This window comes from Chelonus insularis, unplaced genomic scaffold, assembly GCF_013357705.1.
Source record: "Chelonus insularis isolate UGA/USDA-ARS -01 unplaced genomic scaffold, ASM1335770v1 contig_371_pilon, whole genome shotgun sequence".
NCBI classification, from domain to species: Eukaryota; Metazoa; Arthropoda; class Insecta; order Hymenoptera; family Braconidae; genus Chelonus; species Chelonus insularis.
This window is the reverse complement of record NW_023276532.1, coordinates 41,993-65,178: the sequence shown is the minus strand read 5'-3', so window position 1 is coordinate 65,178 and position 23,186 is coordinate 41,993. Positions and strand designations below refer to the sequence as shown.

The 23,186-nt window shown below is 28.1% G+C and overlaps 3 protein-coding genes across 9 annotated transcripts; 2 read left to right on the top strand and 1 right to left on the bottom strand.

The window, feature by feature from the left end:
• Nucleotides 1–1,374: 1,374 nt before the first annotated feature.
• Nucleotides 1,375–12,702, top strand: LOC118067254 (uncharacterized). 4 transcript variants are annotated; one of them, XR_004690345.1, is made up of 7 exons: nt 1,375–2,060; nt 2,142–2,246; nt 2,753–3,669; nt 5,206–5,473; nt 6,532–6,857; nt 8,781–9,132; nt 11,141–11,475. XR_004690345.1 is itself a non-coding variant. In XM_035083900.1 (6 exons), the coding sequence occupies exons 3-6, from the start codon at nt 3,291–3,293 to the stop codon at nt 12,538–12,540; spliced, it is 1,053 nt and encodes a 350-aa protein (XP_034939791.1). In that variant the 5' UTR covers nt 1,375–2,060; nt 2,142–2,246; nt 2,753–3,290; the 3' UTR covers nt 12,541–12,702. The 4 variants fall into 4 exon arrangements, 2 of the variants coding, with proteins under 2 accessions (XP_034939791.1, XP_034939792.1); XR_004690346.1 differs by lacking the exon at nt 11,141–11,475 and adding an exon at nt 9,217–10,555; XM_035083900.1 differs by lacking the exons at nt 8,781–9,132; nt 11,141–11,475 and adding an exon at nt 12,461–12,702.
• A 2,078-nt stretch (nt 12,703–14,780) lies between these two features.
• On the bottom strand, nt 14,781–19,051 carry LOC118067253 (facilitated trehalose transporter Tret1-like). The gene is made up of 3 exons (XM_035083899.1): nt 18,935–19,051; nt 17,826–17,908; nt 14,781–17,664 (listed from the first exon to the last, which is right to left on the bottom strand). Exons 2-3 carry the CDS (start codon nt 17,878–17,880, stop codon nt 16,286–16,288), a joined length of 1,434 nt encoding a protein of 477 aa, XP_034939790.1. The 5' UTR covers nt 17,881–17,908; nt 18,935–19,051; the 3' UTR covers nt 14,781–16,285.
• A 902-nt stretch (nt 19,052–19,953) lies between these two features.
• Nucleotides 19,954–22,854, top strand: Tsp97E (Tetraspanin 97E). Of its 4 annotated transcripts, none has more exons than XR_004690347.1 (7): nt 19,954–20,370; nt 20,484–20,651; nt 20,795–20,893; nt 20,978–21,091; nt 21,342–21,476; nt 21,625–21,752; nt 21,897–22,854. XR_004690347.1 is itself a non-coding variant. In XM_035083904.1 (7 exons), the coding sequence occupies exons 2-7, from the start codon at nt 20,311–20,313 to the stop codon at nt 21,993–21,995; spliced, it is 675 nt and encodes a 224-aa protein (XP_034939795.1). In that variant the 5' UTR covers nt 19,954–20,114; nt 20,275–20,310; the 3' UTR covers nt 21,996–22,854. The 4 variants fall into 4 exon arrangements, 3 of the variants coding, with proteins under 3 accessions (XP_034939795.1, XP_034939794.1, XP_034939793.1); XM_035083904.1 differs by lacking the exon at nt 21,625–21,752 and having other exon boundaries at nt 19,954–20,114; nt 20,275–20,370; XM_035083903.1 differs by lacking the exon at nt 21,625–21,752 and having other exon boundaries at nt 19,955–20,114; nt 20,187–20,370.
• Nucleotides 22,855–23,186: the final 332 nt, after the last annotated feature.

Genomic DNA, 23,186 nt, shown 5'->3' with positions numbered 1-23,186 from the left:
ATTAAAATATTACCAATTTTTTAGAAAAAAAAATTATTATTTATAAATTATAGCATTATTTTAAATCAAGATTGTTTTTAAAATGGCAACCATGATGTTAAATATTAAACAACAAGTATAAGAAAATTAATTAAAATTAAAACAAGGAAATAAAATTTTCTTTATTCTATCACGGAAAAAAAAATTAAACTCGAAATTTATGTAATTATAAATTGTAATTAAACAAAAATTAGTAGGGTTTTAGTAATGTAGGAAGAGTTTGAATTTTTATTTAAAATTCCGAAGCTTTTCAGAAAAATTACGATTGGGTGAACATAAATGTTTGAAATTCATATTTTATATTTTTACAAAGTAGATATTAAAATGAGTTTGTGAAAATTGTTTAAAAAACATCATTTTTTTATAACTACTTTTTATAATTCATAAAGCTCAAAGCATATCTTAGTATACCGGATGTGTCTATAATAACAATCTCTTAAGGAGTATTTGTATTGTTATGGTTCGTTAAAATTAATTATATCCTTTCAATAATATTATAATTTTTAATTGATTAATTCATGGCAGAGAATAAGTTTTAATATGTACTTAATGAAAACTGCGACATTACATCCAAATAATTACAATCTAAAATAGTAAATTTTCATAATAATTTCTTATTTATTGTTATAAAAACGTAATATTTTTTATGGAGTTTCATTTTTATTTAGTTATAGCAATTTTTTCTAAAATTCGAGCTGGTGTTTTTTTACTCGAGTAACTGTAGTAACTAGTCTAGGCACTATGCAGGTATATCAATAAAATTATTCAGCAACCTCTCTCCCCCTTTTCATTTCGAGAAAAGGATAAATATTTTACATGTTATCCTTGCAAAAAATTCCAACTTTAAAAAATTATTGACCTAAAGCTCCCAATAAAATATTCTTTCAGTCCAGACAATATTTACCCTGAAAAAATAATTGGACGAATTGTACAGGGGTATGAGCGAAAATATTTAGAATCCTCAGAAAGAAGAGAATCAATTTTTTATACTTTGCAAAAATCTCACAGCAGTAGGAACTACGCAAAGGTCGACGTTATGTCTACACACGTGTTGATAATGAGTTTGCGCGGGGAAAAGCTGTGATGCTGGAGGCTTGTCGGACATTCTCTGCCCTGGCGGAGGCATACGCCCTCCTCTCATCCCTCTTTAACCTATTCTCTGCCCCTTTATCCGTCTTCCCCTCGATAACCAGCGCCCCCTCTCTAGATATTCAGGAAAAAAAAATTGCGCGCTAAGAGCAAGTGAGAGAGGGGGCATCCAAGAGAAAGGAGGGGAAACATCTCCATAATATCCACCTGAGTCTCTTTGCCTGCCAGTCGATTTGAAACCACTATTCCTTTCTCCATCTTTATGTTATTTTCCGTTATGTCTTCTGGTTTTATCGGCACGCTTCCGGGGACTCTGGGGAGACAATCACAAGTGACAATCATCCGGTCTTGCACTAAATCGAGCCTTCGACGCGTGCGCCATTGCTCATTCCCAACCCCTGACTTACAGACCGACTAGAGGATCGAGGATCGTGTTTACTCGCGGCTTGTCCGTGAACACACACGCGTGCCTCTCTGTTATCCTGTTAAAATATTTTTCCTATCTAACAAGTGTTTAACAAGTGTCGTCCAAGTATATCTGAAATAAACAATTATCTACTGAAAAGTTTGTTTCTCTTTCTAATAAAGTGGGTCAACATTCACATCATCGTCATTACCACCATCATCATTATCATCATCATCACCAGAATCGTGCTAAATGGCATTGTGTAAAAACGTGACATAAGTGTACCTTTTTTTGTATTTAACTTGCATTATTTAGTCTCTATTACAAGTCTAAAAACATGTTAATGACATCTTGAGTTGTAAATAATGGTTCTCGAAAAGCAAGTAAGACACTTGTGCAACTAGTGAGCGTATAAAATTTTTTATGTATAATAAAAAAAAAATAACGACACTATGGGATACGAAATGGTAGGAAATTGAGTGATAAAAAAGTGACGATGGACACGAGAATAATTTCCGACAGTTCGGTAATCATTTGAATTTTTTTCCTATGAAGGTTCAATATAACGATTTTCGTATTAATATGATTGTTTTACCTGCGGGGTCAGATAGGGGTACGAAAGATAAGAAGAGCAAGAGGAGTGAAGGTGCACTAGGTCATGAGTCGGCGCATCTGCAAGAGCAGAAGATTTTTTTCTTCAAAAATAATTCAGGTATTCAAGCAAAATAAATATAAATAAACAAAAAGGGAAACGTAAAAATAGAGGAGAAGAAAAGAGATCGCGGTCAGTATATGAATTATATTTTTTTCTTTTTTTTTTTGGAAGTTGTGTACATCTCTGAAATAGCTACACAAAGAATCATTGAGGACAAAATGCAACACGTTGCTTCAGCACGTTCTCTTTTCTGGCTTTATTTATTTTTTTCCACCTTTTTTCTTGTATCTTTACTTAATTTAACTCTATTATTCTGATTTAAGGTTTGTTTTGTTTCATAAGGAGTTCATCTTACTCTATTATTCATTATATTACATTATTTTAGTACACACATTGTAGGTAATCTCTACAAAGTAATAAAACCCATAGACAAACAACCATAGTAAATTCATTCTTTCATTCCCAAAAGATATAGAGATGAATCAATTTAATAATAATAAAAAAAATTAATTAAAGTTTTTAATTGTTTATAAATAATAGAAATGTTTTTTTTTTTCTTTTAGAACAATGGTTGAAGAAAACTTAATAATCCAATTGCTAACAAAAAGTCTGTTGTGAAATGGAATTTGAATGAAATGATCTGGCTAAAGTTATAATCTCTGAATGACTTGAGGATTATTTCAACTGAAATATTATAAAACCTTGGATAAATAAAGTGGAAAAGTAAATGAAACAATAATCGAGCATGTATGACAGAAAAATAACTTGGTAATGAAGGTGATAAGGAATTGAAAGAGATGAATTTCAATGGCAAATAATTTAAATGGAAATTGAATATCATCCTCAAGCTCATTAAATGCCATTCAGAGTTGCATAAACTGATAAAACAATAATAATTAATAATACAAAATCATAAATAACTGAAAGTAGAGTAATTAAAAATTTTCAATAAATGACTAACAATGAATAAATCACAATTGAAGAATGAAAAATTCATGAGATAATTCATTTAAATGGCAAGGTAGCAGTAGACACCGAAGACCTCGGTGATGACCCGGCGTAAGTAACGCCAATTGTCACCGGGAAGAGTATGACACGGTGATGCCGTCGGGTTCAAATGTCGCAGACAAAGCCGTATCGACGGAGGATGCGTCGGAGATGGTGTGTCTTAATGCGGTTTTGGCCGCCTTAGTTGAGAATAAATTGCAAGCTATAAGAGCTGCTACTGCGTCTAAACGTCGATGGGGAAGGCTGCCATTTAGTTTTAAAAAGTCACGATTATCTCCTTCAGCAGTATCATCATCTCATAGTCATTGTTGTTGTCATCACCATCATCATCATCATCATCATCACCATCATTCCCATGAGAAGCACAAACATAAAAAAGACTACAAACATCAGAAGAATCGTGAAAGACGCTTTGATTCAGCTCCTCGTCAAGAATTTATTGCAGACCAAGATAGGAGGACGCATCGTGATGGTAAATATTACATTTTCTCGTATTATTGAACTATTTTTTATTCATTTTTATTCCAGGTTTTCATGTTCTCTCGTTTCATTTCAGTGTAATATAACACATTTTAGATATTGGAGGATTTTTTTTTATATATTGAAAAAAAAAAGTTGAGAGTGATCATGAATTTATATTTTTTAAAAGAATCATAAAATGATATTTCATATCTGTATATATAACTATACTCCATTAAAAAAAATATACCATGTCTTTAGGTTTTTCTTTTAATTATCAAATGTAGTGATTTAAACCTTGCGAAGAAGTTGTAGTTAAATTATAATTGATTAAAAAAATATATATAAGTTTTCATAAAAGACTGCTACAATCTACCAGATTTAATTTAAAGCTTTCAATGTATTTATGTTATAATGTGTGCATTCCAATCAATGAGGACAAATATTCATGTATATTTATCTTAATTTGTTTAATTCGATATTAAATGACAGTTGATTTATAAAAACAATTTAAAACTTCACTTAGTAATTAATATTAAAATGCTATAAAAAATAATTATAATTTTAATTAAATTGACAAGCATTAAAGCTCGAATTACAATCATCGCCTTTGAAGTACATTAAAAACTCTAATTATTATTCATGGATATAATCAATTTAAAACATTTCCCTGATTAAATTGTCATTTATTAGTAACAAATTACTTCTACGTTCGATTTCTATATTGTCTTCATTAACGGCAGAATATTATTAAATCAATAAAACTGGTTTGACTTGTTGGAAAATTTGTATCAGTAATTTGATTAGTTGGATAAATTGATGGAAAGAGATGGTTGGAATTTATAATCAAACCATACTAATTGAAAACTATAATTATTATATATTTTTGCTATTTTACCATTTACACTACTTATTTTGTTTATTATTTAGATCGTAAATAATCAATCCACAGCTAATTTATTCATTTATATTTTTTCGAAATTTCATCAATCACAGCATTGGTGAATAAAATATCACTGTCATACATATATTTTTTTAAAGTTATAATTTAAAAATATTATTTATTGCATTTGATCTTATTTATTGTTAAAAGCATGCATAAAATTTTATTTTTGCTTTTACTGTGAGTGACTGCCATAAAAAGAAATAATAAAAAAAAGTCACAAAGTTATTTTGTTAAAAAATGTTTATAATTCAATTTGTAACTTAAAAAAAATCTAGCTCCTACTACATAAATTTCTTTCCATTTGATTGAATTAATTATATATTTTTACATTTATATTTATAAAACCAATTGGAAGTTGTTCATTATCAGTTGCAACATATATGTTTGATTGCTTTTTAAATATAAATATTCAACTGAATAATCTACAAGTACTACTGCAGAAGTATCTGCATTTCTACTTTTCATTCAATTCTTGAAATAAATATTTCACATTTTTATTTTCTGTGTATCTTTGATGGTTTTTTTTCAGTCGATTAATTAGAAATATATTTATTTATCTCTGAAGTGTTTAAAAATAGACAAATAAACAAAATTGTTTTTTAGATTCAAGAGATCGTCGAAGAATTAGGGAAGAAGAGGAAGAAGAAAGTCTCCAAAGAATACGAAGAGAACTTCGGATTTCTAGTATTCCATCACCGAATGATACATCTATGGATATAGACTCTCCTATAGAATTAATGAGTCTCGATGGTATTCCGGACTTTGGATCCCTGGTTAGGTTGGATCGTGATCATGAGCAGCTTTTTGATAACAGTGAAGATTATCCTGGGCTACACCGAAGTGCCTACCTATCTCAAAGCGACCCTTTCTTGTGAGTCTTTTATAAGTGAATGAATTATTAAACTAGGGATTGGATGTAGATGGAGTAATTGAACATTTTTTGGTGTACTCTTTTGAGAGGTATTTATTTGTAATCCAAAACCAGACTTCTGTGAAAACGAGAATGTAACCAATACAGATGTGTTGTAAAGTATAGGAATATTGAAAAGTAGGTCATTCCATTGTAGCCATCTTCATCAGACCTCGAACGTTTGATTATGCTTTCAATTCAACACAGTGATTGTATCATTATTTAATTTGACAACAAAGATTTTCTTTTAATTTTATTTAGCAGTTTTACCATCTGTAGTTTTGTGAGTTTTAGTAAAGCCTCAATCTAGAAGGTAATGAGAAAAGTTTAATCATGCGGGTAATATGTTAAGTTAAAACTTGTTGGCTTCCTTTAATAATTTTTTTATTGATAAAAAGCTTATTATAATTTTCAAACTACTTCTCTATGAAAATTATTAAGCCATTGTATAAGCCTTGTTAATGACAGCTTTTTTTATTGAAACTTTTATAGAATGAAATTAATTTATGTATAAAATTTATTTTACTTTAAAATAATATCTCTCAAGACATGTATAAAAGAAATCTTTGAAAATACACACAATAATTTACTCAGTTCTTGTTCATATTTACTTTTAAAGAGCAATTAAGGGCTATATTAAAAACGTCTCAGAGGTAGTAATAAAGCTTTAAATGCTCTTGATTATAAATGTTTACACTTGAAAAAAAAGTTATTTTAATTACTAGAATAAAAGAAAATTCTTTTTCTTTCAACTTCTAAAAAGAAATATCATTATTTCACACTAATATTATTTTTATATATATATATTTTCTGTAGTCAAATCACAGACTATTCTAAAAACAAATTGAATAATTTATATCACAATTTGACGTTGAAGAAACTTTGTTTTCTCCCCAAATCTTTTTTCATTTGTGTTTATAATTTAAATGCATGGAACGTCTTGACGTCATCGCATCTTATAGAGTAGTTTAAATACCTTTCTTAAGTAATTTTTATTTATAATATTTCTATTTTTACAGGTATATTGATTATGATGACGAAGATTATATGGCTTTAGACCTAGCAGATGAACTGGAAGAGCTGGAAGACTCATTATACTATTCGGACATTGTCATCAGAGACTCACCACAAGAGCAGGACCATCCACCACGTCGGAAACGGAAGCGAAAGCAACATCAGAGAACCACAGAAGCATCAGAGGTGCCTGAGGTGATGCTTGTTAATCGTGATGAACTGCCGCCACGAGCTAAATGGACAATTGTTGCCACTGCCTGTCTCCTATTTGCTATGTCACTTATTCTCGTCGGGGTCACTCTAAGGATGGCACCAATTATTGATGACATGGGTAATATTTTCTATTTTTTTTCATTTTCACAAATTGCTGATCCTCTAGATTCAACAGATGACAGATCGATCTTATCGATCATATCTATTCTTTCAGACTATAATAAAATAGACAAACGTACTCTGATTGATTTTTTAAAATATACAAGTCTTTCAATTGGAACACTTCTTGTTGTATTTTCTAATGGACTATTCGCTTGATTGTCTAATATACTTTATCGGATTAAATAAAAACAATTGATTTTTTAAAACTTGATATGATTTGTCTGTCATTTCTAGAGGAATTAAATAAAAAAGAATATTAAAAGTCTTGTAATAAAAAATATTCATTAAAATTATTTTTAAAAAAATACTTTGATTTTGAAAAATATTCAGTTGAATGATCTCAAAATAATTGAAAAAAATAATTGCAATAAAATTAATAACCATAGTAGATTGTTTTTAATTCTCTAGGATATTGAGAATCAAAAATTAATCCATGAGATAAAAAAAATCATTTATTCAAATTGATAAAAATGAATATTAACATTTAATTGGAAAACTAAATATGTATTTATTTATGCGATTTTTGTTATCATTTGATTTTTTTAGGAAAAATAAAATATTTTTTAGAAATCTTATGAATACCTTGAGTGAATAATAACTTATAAAAATGTTTCGCTCAATCGATTTTCCGGTGTACGGACGAGTTTGTTAGTCCCCAGGCTATAGAGGTAGAATAACGGAATAAAAAAAGGCAGCCTGGAAAATCCAGTGGCATCGTATTTTTACCAAGTAAAGAGAAATTTATGGTAATCTTCGGGACTCTATCAATACGATATAAAGAAAAAAAATCAAGCAGCTCCTTTTCACGATTGAGCACACTTTTCAAAGGATAATAATGCCTAAAAAGATAAAAGCTGCTTAAACAGTTCTGGAAAAATGATAGAAAAAGTTATAATCCTTGAGGATCATCTAAGTACCTAGTCCAAGTCTTGTACTGTAAAAAATGTGATAAAAAGGTACAGAAAGTGGCGGAAGAAATGAGCAAAAGCTTTTTTTGATACTTTTTCAAGGAGATTAAAAAAATTGTCACGGCAAATATTGTAACTGGTGGTGGCTGATCAAAATGGAGTTTACAAAAGAATGTTAAATGCTCATGAAATGTTGAAGGTTGGGAGTTACTTGTTGAATCATTTAAAAACTTGAGAACATTTTCACGTACATGTTCAGTTTTTTTTTTTTTTTTATTTTTTTCAATATTAAAGATTCATTTTCATGAGCCAAAATGTAAGAAAAGAAGATTAAATACTTGACGGAATCCTTTTGTGTTAATTGTAGTATTGAAATAAAAAAATTAAACGATTAAACCTAATAATAGTTTTATGTTATGAGGATTTGTAATTAAAGACTTGTATTAGGAATTTTCATTCAAGGTAGTATATACCAAAATAATCAATATCTTATAATTTTTATAGAACTTTACATCAATTTATTCTGTACTTTAAATACTTATATCACGGATGATGACACTGTTCTTTTTTAAGGACATTGAAATTAGATTTCTATTCAACTTTGATGAAAATTTTTTCAAAACTTCAAATTCTTAATTTTTCATTTTTTACCATTTGGTGATCAATTACAACATATAGATTTACTTAAAGTGATAGAAATATTCTGTTGGGTAGTTTAAATTCACCAGCATGCGAAAATAATGAAATATTTCACATTGTTCTATCAACAGTTTCCTACAAAATACAAATAACTTAAATATTTATATTGATTTTCATACATGTATTGATAACACGCTAACAAGTGTGTTACGTGATATTGAAATGAATGTTTATTTTCTTTATTCTTTTTTGAAATTTATTTTTAAAAAATTAGTAAACTAAAGATATAACAAATCGTTTTCAGCAAGATTTATTAAGTTTTTTTTTTTCAGTTTCAGTATAATGGTGTATTTTTTAAAAATTTTGTTTTGGACTCCACAAATGAAGACAGGGGATGCGAGGTCGAGGGCAACAAACACGTCTTAAATTAAAGACGCACGACTGTGAATTTCCAGTCAGTAGCAAGATTGCCGTCATACAAAACAGTGGAACTGTGAATAATTTTTATTAAGTTTTAAAATTGAATTTTTTCTACCTTATGACGACTGGATTTTTAAAATATCCATCGTTGTAAAACTTTTTTATTCATTTTTTCAATAACTGATTGATTGTTTACTTAATGGAATCAATAGCCAGAAGCAATTATATTTTTGGAATTTACTGTAGTGTAATATGAATTCAATGGTAAATATAATTTTCAATCATTTATATCAAATTATATTTCAATTTATAAAAATTCAATGAACTGATTAACACATTCAATTTTAGGGATTTGCCTAATGGAAAAATGTACTAACAGTTAATATATATTTATGAGTATTTAGTTTCAAGCGGAAAATTTTCGATCTCTAAAAATAATTCTGGCTAACATCCAAATAAGTTGTCTTTAGCTAAAAACTAATTTAGAGAAAAATCAGTTATTTAAATAATCACTGTGACAATTTTCGCATTAATATTAATAATGGTTGAGACTCGAACATCTACTGAGAGACAGCAATGTAGAAGGAAATTTATTATACCAAATGGAAAGCTAGAAAATAGATTCTTTAAATGAGAGGTCGTTAATCCTACCATCGTATTTCTGGAAAAAGTCAGATCTCTACATCAATAACGAACAGCTTAAAAAACTTTACAGTGACTTTCTTATTCCTCCAAAGCTCACTGGCAAAGCTATCATTTATTCATTATTTTTTTCATTTTATAACATGAAAAGCTTCTTTTCAATACTCTTCAAATTTTAAATAATAAATTTAATCATTGAAAATATTTCATCTTCAATATATTGATCAACGAATTTCTCGAGTTAATTAATATTGAATTTCAAGTTCAAACATCGAATCATTTGGGCAGTATAAAGTCTCGAGTTATATTAGATGTGTCGGGGGTGTGCTTAAGCTACTTTTAGATACGACAGACCAACGTCAAAACCAATAACACGTCGTGTTTCTGACTTTACGTTTGACGTCTTAAACATATAAAATTATTCCCATTATATTTTTTATCAATCAAGTATTCTAAATTATTTATTTGTCTTGCAATTTTCTTCAAAAGAACAAAAGCTGCAGAAGAAGAAAAAGTAGAAACAAAAAATAAAAATTAAGTTTAAATGTTTTTTTAAAATTTTATTCGTCATTTAACGAGCTTGTAAAAAGTTTCCGCAAAGTTTTGTGGCCAAACGGAAATGTGGCTGAAAATGAGAGTCATTAAAAGAAAAACTGTTGCACAGTCTGCTTTAACATAGACCATTAACCGATAGTTATAACACAAATCCTTCAGTTTTGATGTTTAAAGGAAAGGAATAAATATTGAGATAATATTTTTAATGAAGATTTATATGGAATATTATTATTATAATTTCGAATGAATATTTTAAAATGACAAATGCTAAAGTTTTTAATATGTTAAGCTGTGAACTATTTGATATTTCTCTCGTCCATCCCTGATGCAGTGGCCTAAATATGAGTGAACTCATTTGAGCCCGTATTACTCCGAGTTGACGGGACGAAAATCAAATCGTTACCTATTTCATATCTATATGTATTCATGTACATTCATTCTGTGAATATATCAGAATATATTTGTTTCAATATTATAATTTAATATGATCTTTTCCATCATTTCGAATCAATTTTCACTTTAAAATACATTTTCTATTATTTACAGATTTGTAGTCCTGTTATAATTTTCTTTTATTTCCTGCTGTGACAATAAAATAGTTTATAATGTTATATTATTCATATTGCAATTTAATAAAATGTTCTTCATAATTACAAATGAATTTAAGAAGATTAAAATGTTTAATGTGGAGTTTAAAAAAAAGTAATCTCTTATACTTTAATTATTATACTTGAAAGAAAGTAGAAATGCTCTTTCGCTATCAGACATTGAAAATGTTCAGGCTTCATTTAATTGAATCGTTCTCTTGCTTTAAAAAAAAAAAAAATAATTTTATTTTTACTTCTAATAAATATTTATCGTGAAAGTAGAGTATTGATGTATCTGAACTAAATCAGATATGAAGCAGAAAGAATTTAGCTAAAAGTAGCTTTTATTATATATACAAAGGTATTACATTTTCTTTTAAGTTTCTTTATTTTTAATTAACTTAATTTTTTAATGGAAAGTTTATAATTACTTTACTATCTATTACTAAAATTTTTAATATGCTTTTTAAAATTTTTTTTTTTTTCAGTTTTTATTTATTTTTAAAAATGAAGAAGTTGAATGAAAATGTGAATCTTGCAATTTTCACTTCTTCAAGTTTATTGTTAACATTTTCGCAACTTCCTGGATATCACATGTGCTGAGAAACGACTCTATTATCGTTGGAATCTATTTGGAAAAGAGGAGAAAATTTATATGGCTTTATACCAACTGACAGTGTAAACAAATTACTCACAGAAGTTTATAAAATTTTGTTCTCCAACTCACTGGAAAAATTTTAGAAAAAGAATTTTGGTGAAAAAATTTGATAAACTGGCTCTATTGTGAAAAATAAAAATAGAAAAGAAAAAAGTTAAAAATAAATTTAGAAGAGAATTTTTAATAAAAGATAAAAAATGGATCCAAAAAATTCTCGGATGTCTATAAGTAATCGAATGTTAGGACCTGAAAATGAACGAATAGTTTTCTACGCTGACGATATGGATTATTATCACGAACGCCTCCCAGATTTTCGCCAGGAGCTCATATCTCATGGACTTTATCCACCCAGCCCACGTAATCGACCTAGAAGATCCAATTCAGTTTGTTCACAATCAGATCGACCTAGAAGATTACGAAATGCCGAAGCTGGACATCGTAGACGGAATAGTGTACATGGTACACGATCACGAACAAACAGTTGCAGTCGTCCTACTCCTTTAGGTATACACTATTAACTAAATACCAATCAATAATGAATTCAAATACCTAATACTAACTGAGACTTCATTTTGAATGAAATTAATTCACCAGCTAAAATGTATTATTGTCTGATTAGATTCATTCTTGATAATTTAGGAGATGGAAGACGTGCTAGTGTGAGTAAAAAACCACAACGTCGACCAAGCACTGCTGGAACTCAGAGAAAAAATTCAGTGAGACAAACGAAATTGGATAATTCAAAGAAGAAAGGAAAAATTATTGTGAAGTCTCCAATGGAATTAGAGCAAGCTAGAAAACATCGGCGTATTATTTTTTCTATCTTAGGAACTATCATTTTCCTCGTTGTGGCTTCTATACTTGTTGTAGTTGTCACATTAACAAACAACTCCTTTCATATACCGCCTATTAGCAACCAAGGGTTGACTAAACATCAGATGTTTGATCACCGTAATAACACTTGTATGGAATTTTTATTTTATCATCTAATCAATAAGTTAATTAATTAGCTATAATATTTAAAATTATTACAAGACTTTGATTCTTTATTTATTTAAATGCATTATTAATAATATTCATTACAATTTGTTTCTAGGGACAGTTAAATTATTCAATTAAATAGTTTAATGGTAAAAATTATCTGTTTCAGTTCGAAAAGAAAATGAAGAGCTACTGAATTCATTGAATCAAGACACAACTGTGCCTCAGAATAGCACAGTACCACCGTAAAGATTAAATTTTCAGCAGGCTTGAGAAGTCTTTGTTCTCAATCACTTGCTCTCCTTTCTTTTCTTCTTCTTTTACTCGTTCATAAGTAAAAAAAGAGGAAATTAAACGAAAGAGTATACTCTATGGATAAAAAGAAATAGAAGATATTCGAGAATAATAATAGGACATGAATATTTAATAAAAAGGGAAGAAAAATATTTTTTCCAGCCAACAAAATATTTCATGGGATAGTTTTATTTAGTAATCCACGGAAATAATTATTGAAGACTTTATTTATCTATTTTTTCATTAATCTTTGAGCAACTGTAATGGTTATTGTTGAATTAATTAAAAAAAAAATTGATCTTAAAAATTATTGGAATTGTTTATAAAATGCTCAAACAAATGCGCGATCAAAATTCGTCACCACGAATCATTTTACAAATGCGCACAAAAGACTGCACTAAATAATTACAGATCGGAAATGTCAACAAAAGTGTTTGACAACGAAGATGAAGGGATACCGAATTTTCGAATATTTATTTAGTGCTTCAAAAAAACTAATAAATAAAACAAGTAAATAAAAGAAATAAAAAAATTAAATAATAATAAATAATGATTAATCATTGAATGTTAAAATTGTAAACGTTTAGAATGTATTAATAATCATTACCCCAATTCAAAGGAAGGGAATTGTTATCGTCAATTGTTTATATAATGTGAGAAACTTATATCAAGTGAATAGATTCAACCGTTCAACGTATAAATAAAAATATTAGTTAGTAATAATTGTTGTTGAAAAAAAAAATATGTTTGATTCTAAACAATTTTTTTACAGGCTAAAAGACGTCATCACTAATATGGACAATAAAGTGAGATGTGAGCGCCTACAACAAATAAATTGTCACCTACAATGGACAAAGTGTAAGGGTAAATAATTGGTTTTATTCATAATTTTATAAGGGCTTATAAATTATTTTATGCCCCAAAATTAGCAAAACAAAGTAATGGTATGGAAATCAACAAAGTTAAATATATTTCTTTCGTCGGATAAGTAATTTTGCGTGCAGGCACGCATATATTTGTGATTAATTAAACAGTAAACATAAATATTAATGAAATTTTATTTCTATTTTTAATTTAATATGCATTTCGTGTCTATACTGCCAATTTTAGAAAACAAAAAAACAGTCGAATGTATTTTAGAGATCTATAATCTTACATAAACCAAAAATTGCGTTTCTTGACAATCATAATTAATCATATAATGAAAACTAAATGGCGTAGATATGCCACTTGCAATTAAATATGTGATGTAAACAATAGAATGAAGATTCTATTTCAAGTGGTTTTGATTAGTAGAATTAGTGAGAATATTTAAATTTCGCTCTGAAGTGGAAAAATATATTTTTATCTTTAAGAAAATTAAAATTAATCAATTTTTTACAAAGTTTTTTATTTTTAAAAGTACATTGAAGTAAAACTATATTAATTAGTAATTGAATATCGAATATCGAATAATGTAGTAAATATTAACTTACTAGAAAATATTTATCGAAAATTCTAATTAAATTTTACTTTTACTTCCAAGTATTCATTAATTATCATTTAATTTTAGTTTAACGATAATGAGATAACAACAACTTTAAGTAATATTCAATATATTTTATATAAAACTATTACGTTAGTCTAGACTAGTATCATTCCGGATATTTTTATATGTAACACAAATAAATTTTTTGTATCAATGATAGTATGTAACTATTACTGAGAGAGCTTGATTGATAATATAAGCAATTAAAAAAACTTGTATAAATAAAAAATGAATGAATGAAGTTATAAGTTGTTATATATGTTTAGTTAATAAACTAAACTTTGATAGAAAACACAATAAATGCAAATATTATGTTATCATTTAAATGATAGTTTTAAATAAATATATTTATAAAATTTTTCCGCTTCAGTGTAAAATTAAATAAAGGCATTTGGAGGGTTTAACTAAATTACTATACACTATTAGTCTATATTTAATGAAGAAAAAGAAAATTGAACAATCATATTGTGACAGAAGCTACTACTCTACGTAGATGACTTTGAGCTTAGACAATCAATATTCAGGCTGGTCTCTTCTAGACTCATGAATAATAATAAATAAATAATTAGGGAAATATATAATGACATAAGAATTAAGTAATTAAGAACGTTGTGAATATGTTAAATGAAACAAATAAATATTAAAGATTTATGTTTGTATATTGTAATAATATTTATTGTATAATATATAATGATTATTATAATGCAAGAATATACATCAATAGTTGTCGAATCTTGTTGAAAAAATATTGTCAAACGCCCAAACCCTATTACTTAATTACTAATTAAATTTATTTATCGTTTATTTACATATCAATTATGATTGCAAACTTCTACTTAATATAAAAAATGAAATTTCATTTCAAAATATCATTCTTTCACCCTGCTTCAAAGGGATAATAGTAGAGAGTCATGCAATTGTACATAAAGTTATAAAAAAAATTATTTAAAAATTAATTAAAAAGTATAAGATTATAACAAAAAAATATTTGGCTTTTTATAATTTTCTTATTGCACCAGGGGCCAATCATTAACGTACATTGTTGTTAATCGTTAAAGATTTGTCAGTCAGTTGCACCCTGCCTTAAAGGGATATTGAAGATGACAAAATAAATAACTTAACGATTAATATAAACTATCAGTCTCAATAAATTCTTACACCCTGCCTTAAAGGGATGAGAGGATGGTCATGCAAAAGTGCTCAGCATTTCATATCTTTCGGACCCATGATGCTTCGCATTTTTTTCGTCAATTATAATCAATGATGAATGATTATAAAATTATTCAAGTTCATTTTTCATTTCAACAGCTAAGTGTTTTTAAATCTTAAACAAATTCTGACAAATTCATTGATGAAAGAACTGTTTATCAAGTAAAAATAAAATATTTTTGTTGTTTTTCCTTGCATTCTAAAAATACCTTAATCGCGACGAAACTTCTAGATATTTTTTCAAGTTATTCAAACATCAATTACATTATTTTGATAACATCAGCTAAATTGGATACTTAATCCCTCAGATTATTCTAAAGAATAATAAATTAATTAATTTGAATGATTATTCGTTCAATAATTTAGATAAGATTTATGTTGGTGATAATTTTTCGATAAAAATAGTTATAGAACCTGAGGCTAAATAGAATTGCTCTAAAAAGAAACTATAAATTTTATTGTATACTTAAAGAGTATCAAAAATATGAGAGAATAATCTGTAAATATTTTTTAAAATCTTATAGCTTCCCTCAAACAAATACTCCATTTTACCTCAAGTTAAGAAAAATTAAAAATGGTAAAATAAACTGTAGTAATTGTCCTTTTGTAGTATTTACAATTATCTACATGTTAAAAAAACTTAGTACTTTAAGTATAACTTTAAGAATATTCAACGTTGAAATCTAATCCAAATAGGAATAGTCTTTGAAAAAATATTAACAACGGAATTCGCTAAAATCAACATAGATAACTCCCAAATGAACCTGAAGGCTGTTTTGTTTATCTTACGATAAAACATGAACATTTCGTAACTTGAAGATTACTTCTATTTTTAGAAACAACAAAATATTCTTATTTGACTCAGCTGGAATGAACTTGAAAGTTAAACATTTTTCTTTGCATAATATGTACTAAATTATTCACAAGGGTCCTATTCTAATAGCTTCTCATATTTGTTAGATTTTAACATTCAATAGTTTTAACATAAATTTCGTGGAAAACTTTATCGATATTGTTCTTTTTCTTTCCACGATTTAATTCCTCCTGAATCTCAGCCAAAGACTTGCCGTTAGTTTCGGGAACAAAGAAATAAATGAATCCAATGCCAAAGAAACAAGAACTTGCAAACCAAGCAAGTGACGCATAGATTCCACAGGTATCAGTGACAACCTGATACATTTTAGCGACAAAAAAAGCTAAAAATGATGCCCAGATATTGGATAAAGATACAGCAACACCTTTGACATTTGTAGGGAATAATTCTCCCATCATCATGTAAGGTAATGGATTTAATCCTAATGCACAAATAAGCTCGTAAGAGATGATGGAAGCATCGAGTATCCAACCGACATCGGACATATAATATTTAAATTGGAGTTTCATGAGGTAGAAAATACAAGAAATTGAAAGAGCAATGCCACAAAGAGATGTTGTACTTAACAATAAAGATCTTCTGCCAGCTTTATCAACTAAAGCAGCAGCACCGAGACCAGCAACAAATTGAAAAAGACTTAAAATAATAACAGCAACACCTGGATTTAATCCAGACTCACTTCCTGCTATGATTTCTTGAGTATACGATTCTATAGCTGCTAGTCCTGAGAATTGGAGCACTACTTGGAGCCCAAAGATTATAATCATAGCTTTACGATTACCTTCAGATCGAAAAAGATCCCAGAAATGACCTCGATTTTTCATATCCGTATAGACAGTCTTAGTCATTTCATCCAAGTCGTTTTGAAGACGATCCTTGCTCTTGTATCTTCGCAAAGACGACAAACTTTTAATCGCTCCTTCTTGGTCACCTTTCATGATAAGATAGTAAGGAGATTCAGGTGTCCAAATGAAGCTAGCGAAGAATAAAACTGGGATGATCACACAGGAGTAAGCCAAGTTGTGGTAGTTTACAAATGGTCCAATAGCATGGGCGTAAAGTTCTCCGAACGTAACCATTAGTTTAATAAATGATCCTAAAGCTCCTCTAATCTTCTTGTCTGCTATTTCACCAATGTACATTGGACAAACTACGTAAACTATTCCTTGACCAAGTCCACTTACAAAGCGAGAAATATAAAGAACGTATGGGTTCCATGCGATGATGATTAAGATCCAGCCGATAGTTAGAGGTATTCCAGATACTAATAGACTAACTTTTCGACCAAATCTGTCAACTATCGCTGCTGCTGCAAGATTACCCAACATTGAACCCAATAAGAAAAAAGATGCTATCCAAGAAGCATCATCTGATGTCATTGAAATATGAGACTCATCAGATTTCAGGTAAGGAAGACTTGGAGATGTCCAACCGATATGACATCCAGCTATTGCCACTGACAATGTCGCTAGAAAAAAAAATACTCCATGAAGGAAGCTTGCCGATACAAGAGAATCATAAACCAAGAACGCGTCTTAATTATCTTAATAATTAAATAATACAATTAATGTCACATAACGTTACTTTTACAATGTTATAAATTAAATTCCTTACTAATAATGAAATTACCTGTTATTGTAGCCAGGTATTGGGGCCATTGCTTGGTGCCCTGGTTGTCATCCATCTTGCCGATTTTTTCTCAGAAATAAAGACTGAATAATCAAACACGTTAAATAAACATTAAATTCATCTATGAATTTATTATCAATTAAACTATAATATTAAATCACACCATTATACACTAATTATATTATTAAATCAAAAACTTTTTACAAATAAAAAAGCCTTCTTCAGTTTCACAATTTTAAATAATATATAATATATGTGCGCAAAAACATGCGCAGAATAAAAACCGTTAAAGGGTGAAACACTATTTTTGTAACCTATATCATTATTAGTGTTTACATATATGAAAGTTTTTTAGTTCACAATTTAATTATTTACTTTGTAATAAATTTTTGAATGTTATAATTAATGTTAAGTATATTGAATTTGAAATAAACTGAACGGAAAAAGAATAAACTTAACCAAAACAAATAATTACTTGCTTTGATTATATAGTAAAAAATAACGAAAGAACAAAAGGTAATAAATGACATGAAATTATAATTATTTTATGCGATAAAGTACGTATTATCAAACGATGTTAATGATATTTGCATAATAAATCATAAAAATATTTATAAAGATAAAAACTCTAAAGTTGAACGAACAAATTGAAAAAATTTGAATGAAAATGTTAGTAGAAGACCAATCAATTGAAATAATTGATTAAAAAATATTTCAATAAATTCAATGAAATTTTTATTTGAATTGTTTAATTTTTAATTTACAAGAATAATGAATCAAATAAGTCAATTATTACACAAAATAATATAATTAGACTATCATTTCACTATAGTAAAATGATTATTAGAAAATTAACATTTATGATTAATCAAATTTCTGCCATTAATTATCTCTATTGTAATTGTTGCAATATCTTAACGATTAATCAAATTTATTAGATGCTATTGACACTTTCAAGAAAACTAAATTCCGATGAATGAAGAATAATTAAGTTGCTAGTAGCCAGCTAATCATGAAGAAGAAAAAGAAGGAGAATTAGAATTAAAATAATGCAAATAAATAAAACAAACTAATGAAGAATTAAATGATTAATTAAATAATGGACTTACAAAAACGGTGATGAGACTCAGCAGAGACACCAAGTCCTGCTAAAGAACAAGTGATCAATTAATATGTCAAACGCTCGTCTATTAAAAGCCAAGTCATCATTCTTCAACCATTTATATGTACTCCTCAAGTGTCCTAATCAAGCATATCTCCCTCCATAATGTCAAATTAAGCGCGTAGTTAAATTATTAAAGAATCATTCGTTCTGTGTAAATATTTTTGAACACGCGTAGTCTCGTCGCCAATTAGGCGTCGTTATTCGGTTTTAAAACATTCTAGAAATATTCTTATTGGTTTGTTTTATAATTAAAATGTGCTGAGCCCGTTATTTGTATTTCTTTATTTCAACAAATCTATTTAACTTTGTTAAAGGATTAGTGTTTAATTGTCACCTGTATAAATACATTGACATATTTTTATCAAATTTACTACCAAAGTTATTAGTCAACATGCTTTGAATGAATTCGTTCTTTCTAGAAGCCAAAATATCATTACGTGACTTTATTCAGACAATTTGATCAATAAACCATCTCGTAGAAATGCAATTTAATCTACTACTTGATTATTTCACTTTTTAACCTCTTTAAAAGATACATTATTCTTAAGGGGCTTCAACTCTCATTTTATTAACAAAAATAATAATTCTTATGCATGATTGGATAAACTGAATATTTAATTTTGAGTTTATCTACGGAAGTTTCGGCCAATGTTTAGATATCGATATTTTTATCAGTAAAGATAACGTCTACCGTGTAATTTATATGGTGCACTATTTTAATTTTACTTACGTGTTTGACAAACGTTTATGACAATATCTTCAACAGTATAATAAATCAATATTCTAAGCTTATAAGATTATTAGAAATTAAAAAATCTCATTACAAATAGGAAAACTTTTGAATGACTATTTATACATATATGAAAAATCCATTGTAATTAGGAATTAAATAAGAATTGAATTATTTTTAGTACAGATAATATTTATTTTTATATTAAATTTTATTAAACTTCATTAGAAGTTTAATAGTGATAAAGAAAATGTCTTTACTTGAAAACATCTTTGAAAATTCAAATTTATCGCGCTAAAATCTTGAGCATGCTCTTTGTGGTACAGCCTCCCCATTCGAGATATCGATCCTATGGCTGAGGGGTCAGATCAGTAGCAACGCGACAGTACTGAAGGTAAGCTGCGTCTATAAATAAAATAATAATAAGCTAAAACAAATTATTATATTTTCTACTAAATCAATTCAGAGAATAGCTGTCAGTGAACTTATCATTTCCATGATTATCCTAGAAATAATTTAATAACAATAGCTATTAAGTAGCTGAAATATTGCAGATTTGTAAAAACACAAAAAGAACAAACACTGGGAAAATGTGTGGTGGATTTACGTGCTCTAAAAATGCTTTGACAGCACTGAATATTCTTTATATTGTAAGTGTTTCTTGGTTATTATATTTAGATTGATGAAATAATTTTTGTATTATCACTACCACTTGTGGATTAAATCAAGATTAGAATGATAAAACAATCACGATGTATTTCAGGTAGTAGCATTTATATTAATTGGAGTCGCGGTTTATGGAAGAGCTTCAGCATTGGTAACCAATTTACCAATAATTGGTGGCATTTTGGCATGTGGAGTATTGCTGATTTTAATATCAATATTAGGACTAATTGGAGCTGTAAAGCATCATCAAGTGCTTTTGTTTTTCGTATCCTTTTAAATGAATAAATCATGCAAACAAAAATAATTAAACTGATATTTATTATTTATTAATCATCTATCATAGAAGTTTTTTTTTTCTAATTAACAGAATAGTTATTCAGCTATAAAGTTTCTTATTGGATAATTTAGTACATGCTCATTCTTTTCCTGTTATTCTTGGTTCAATTTAGCATCGCTTGTGCTTGTCTGGCTGTCAATACTGAACAACAAGAGCAATTGGCTGAAGAAGTAAGTTTTATTTTTATACTTATGAATGAATAATTAATTTTCATTGATAAACGGTCGACTGATTTTTGTTCATTGATTTTCTAGGGATGGAAGCATGTGGGTTTGGACTTAAAAGCCAAAGTTCAAGAAACCTTCAACTGTTGTGGGTTTAATGGAACTGATTCAGATCCAGTTCAACCTTCATGTGAGGCTGTTACCGTAAGTGTTTACTCGAATGATTAAATAATTAATTATTTCGTTTAAATAAGAGCTATCATTCATTGAGAAAATACTTCTTAATTGAAACCCACTTTTAATAATAACCCATTTGCTTGATAGCGATTATATTAAATTAAGGTGACTTTGATTATTATGAATTTTAAAATGTCATTTAATTCAGATCAGAAAGCAATTACTTAATGAATCATTAGTCATTTCTGGTTAATAAACTGATGGTAAATGGTTGCAGACAATTTGCTGCCGTGCGAATTATGGAGATTCTGTAGCATGTCGGTGTGAACCTTGTATGGATAAACTTCAATCAACAATTGATCATGCATTTAAATTATGTGGAGGAATTGGTTTATTCTTTAGTTTTACTGAGGTAAGTCAAATAATAGAAAATAGATACAATTATCAATATGTAGTGATATTAATAGCTTGGGTAACTTATTAACAGTTTGTCTAATGGATAATATAATTAATTCATAGTTCGATTAATTATTAACCTATGTAACATATGACATTTCCAGTTCGTTGGTGTTTGGTTGACAGTGCGCTACAGGAACCAGAAAGATCCAAGAGCTAATCCTAGTGCTTTTCTTTAGTCTAACATCATCGCCATGTCCCCTGTCACCTCGCACGAAACCTTAAATAGATGGTGGGTGGTCTTACTCACTTTCACACCACACTTAACTCACACTAATCATATTGATCCTCTTTATTAATACTTGACTTACGACCAACAAATAATTACAAATTTATATTCTTTATAGAATAAATTTTAAGTAATAATCATTTTCAGGTAATTGCAGCTTTTTTGGCAAGACGTTATAGAAATCAGCTAGATCCTCAAGAGAAAGCCGCAAGAGCTGTTTTTCCAAGACAAAATTACCTTTATTGACCCTTTACAATGTTGAGACCAATAGTCTTTCTATCCTTGTCACGCATTACAAGGTAACATACAATCCTTATCCTGCACAAACCTTGGCGATCCTTAATCAAAAAATAGCCAAAGACAAAACAATATTTCTCGAATTAATAACGTGAATTCTTAGGTATTTATTTATTTAAATACATCGGTGAAACTCAAAGTTAAAACTATCTTATCAATTGTAAGTATAAAAATTTCGTCTTCAATCTGATTGGAAATTTATTAAACTTAAAATTGATAGAAATAATTTTAGTGTGTGCTCTAGTCAGCCACGAACAAAATATTCGTAAAATAATACTAAAAAGAAACTACGCCTCAAAGCGCCTTGTAGACTAGAGATTCAATGAAAAGTCTTCTTCATACGTCATAATCACATATTTTACTACGTGTAGATTTCGTTCTAATCGATTTATCTCAAAGTTTTAAATAGAAGTAGCGAAATTAACAAAACCTATTGAAAAAAAAACGAGAAAATGCACGAATGTTGTAGTGATTATATTTTATGTGAGACTTGAAAACTTCTTGAGACTGATCAATTGACGGGAATATTTAAAGCTCTGGCAACACTGGCATTTATCAAGTATATTAAAAGATATCGTTATTATCATTATACATATATTCATATCTATATGTAAATGTTTATAGTGAAATGATTAAGCTAAAGATAATTTAGTTCATTGCTTCGCAAAAAAATATAAACATTAGTGCTTTAAATCATTTCTACTCAACGAAAAAATCACAACAGAAATCGTATGAAGCGTAATGTAGATGTATTGTAAATTACCATAGTTGGTAAATATTATAATATAAATTGTGTATAACTTGTCTATCTCAGATCTTTATTCTAAAAGAGTTACATGTAGTTTTTGGATGGGTTAGTAATTTATTTTTTGAATTTTTTTTTACCGTACTTTCGCGAAAAGTTTAATTTTCCATTCGAGGGACTTTAAACTTTTTACATAAGTTAAAATTATATACAAAAATATTATTTCAATGTAAATCAAATAACAATTATTTATACTCATTAATTGTATTTACATGCCTAACAAAAATATTTATTATATTATTATACAATATATTATATATTAAGTTCAGAAGTCGATATTTTATTTTATGCTAAAAATGGTAAATTATATTATGTAATTAAATATCTGTTTAAAA

What these genes read in the sequence shown, in the direction of transcription:
- LOC118067254 (XM_035083900.1), top strand. Translation starts at nt 3,291, where the DNA reads ATGCCGTCGGGTTCAAATGTCGCAGACAAAGCCGTATCGACGGAGGAT. An exon ending in TAGGAGGACGCATCGTGATG is followed by an intron (nt 3,670 to 5,205) that starts GTAAATATTACA and finishes ATTGTTTTTTAG; the next exon opens with ATTCAAGAGATCGTCGAAGA. An exon ending in ACCAATTATTGATGACATGG is followed by an intron (nt 6,858 to 12,460) that starts GTAATATTTTCT and finishes TATCTGTTTCAG; the next exon opens with TTCGAAAAGAAAATGAAGAG.
- LOC118067253 (XM_035083899.1), bottom strand. Translation starts at nt 17,880, where the DNA reads ATGGATGACAACCAGGGCACCAAGCAATGGCCCCAATACCTGGCTACA. An exon ending in ATACCTGGCTACAATAACAG is followed by an intron (nt 17,665 to 17,825) that starts GTAATTTCATTA and finishes TTTTTTTTCTAG; the next exon opens with CGACATTGTCAGTGGCAATA.
- Tsp97E (XM_035083904.1), top strand. Translation starts at nt 20,311, where the DNA reads ATGTGTGGTGGATTTACGTGCTCTAAAAATGCTTTGACAGCACTGAAT. An exon ending in CTTCATGTGAGGCTGTTACC is followed by an intron (nt 21,092 to 21,341) that starts GTAAGTGTTTAC and finishes AAATGGTTGCAG; the next exon opens with ACAATTTGCTGCCGTGCGAA. An exon ending in TATTCTTTAGTTTTACTGAG is followed by an intron (nt 21,477 to 21,896) that starts GTAAGTCAAATA and finishes AATCATTTTCAG; the next exon opens with GTAATTGCAGCTTTTTTGGC.